The 862-nt window shown below is 59.6% G+C and overlaps 1 protein-coding gene across 1 annotated transcript in view; it reads left to right on the top strand.

Annotated features, from left to right (window-relative positions):
* Nucleotides 1–392: 392 nt before the first annotated feature.
* LOC103798256 (sodium/glucose cotransporter 2-like) overlaps nt 393–862 on the top strand; it is a gene marked incomplete at its 5' end in the record, with an annotated part of 5,790 nt that continues 5,320 nt past the window's right edge. The window contains one exon of the mRNA XM_009070507.1: nt 393–528. Coding sequence (XP_009068755.1) covers nt 393–528 — 136 coding nt within the window. The remainder of the gene's footprint in view (nt 529–862) is intronic.

The raw sequence follows: 862 nt of genomic DNA, 5'->3' as shown, positions 1-862 counted from the left end.
CACCAGGCTGAACTGGGAGCACTGGGATGGCACTGAGAGGCAGCAGGCTAGAACTGGGAGCACTGGCATGGTACTGGGATGGCACTGGTAGGCCCCAGCCTGTAACTGGGAGTACTGGGATGGCACCAGGCTGGAACTGGGAGCACTGGGATGGCACAGGGAAGACACCAGGCTGAACTGGGAGCACTGGGATGGCACTGAGAGGCAGCAGGCTAGAACTGGGAGCACTGGCATGGTACTGGGATGGCACTGGTAGGCCCCAGCCTGTAACTGGGAGTACTGGGATGGCACCAGGCTGGAACTGGGAGAACTGGGATGATACTGGGATGGCACTGGGAAGGCTGGTCCCAGGCTGGCACTGGGAGGCACTGGGAGCACTGGTGCCCCCGCAGGTGATCGTGCAGCGCTGCCTGGCCGGGCGCTCCCTGACCCACGTTCGCGCTGGCTGCGTCGTCTGTGGCTACCTCAAGGTGCTGCCCATGTTCCTCATGGTCCTGCCTGGCATGGCCGCCAGAGTCCTCTTCCCAGGTCAGCTCTGCCCCCTGCCCTGCCCACACCCTCCCCAGGGCTCTGTGAGACTGTGCCAAGATGGCCGACCAACAGGAGTGGGCAGCCAAGATGGCAGCAAAATGGTCTAGCTGGCCAATATAGCTGCCTGAGATGGGTGTTCAAGATGGTCATCAATATGGCCACCAATATGGCTGCGATACTGACAATATGGCTGCCAAGATGCCCACTAAGATGGCCTCCAATATGGTCACCATGGCTACCAATATGGCCACCAATATGGCTGCCTGAGATGGGTGTTCAAGATGGCCTTCAAGAGGGCCACCAATATGGTTCCCATACTGACAATATGGCT

The sequence above is a fragment of the Acanthisitta chloris genome, unplaced genomic scaffold (genome assembly GCF_000695815.1).
Source record: "Acanthisitta chloris isolate BGI_N310 unplaced genomic scaffold, ASM69581v1 scaffold11062, whole genome shotgun sequence".
Classification (NCBI taxonomy): domain Eukaryota; kingdom Metazoa; phylum Chordata; class Aves; order Passeriformes; family Acanthisittidae; genus Acanthisitta; species Acanthisitta chloris.
The sequence above is the reverse complement of the archived record's forward strand: the minus strand, read 5'-3'. Positions and strand labels throughout refer to the sequence as shown.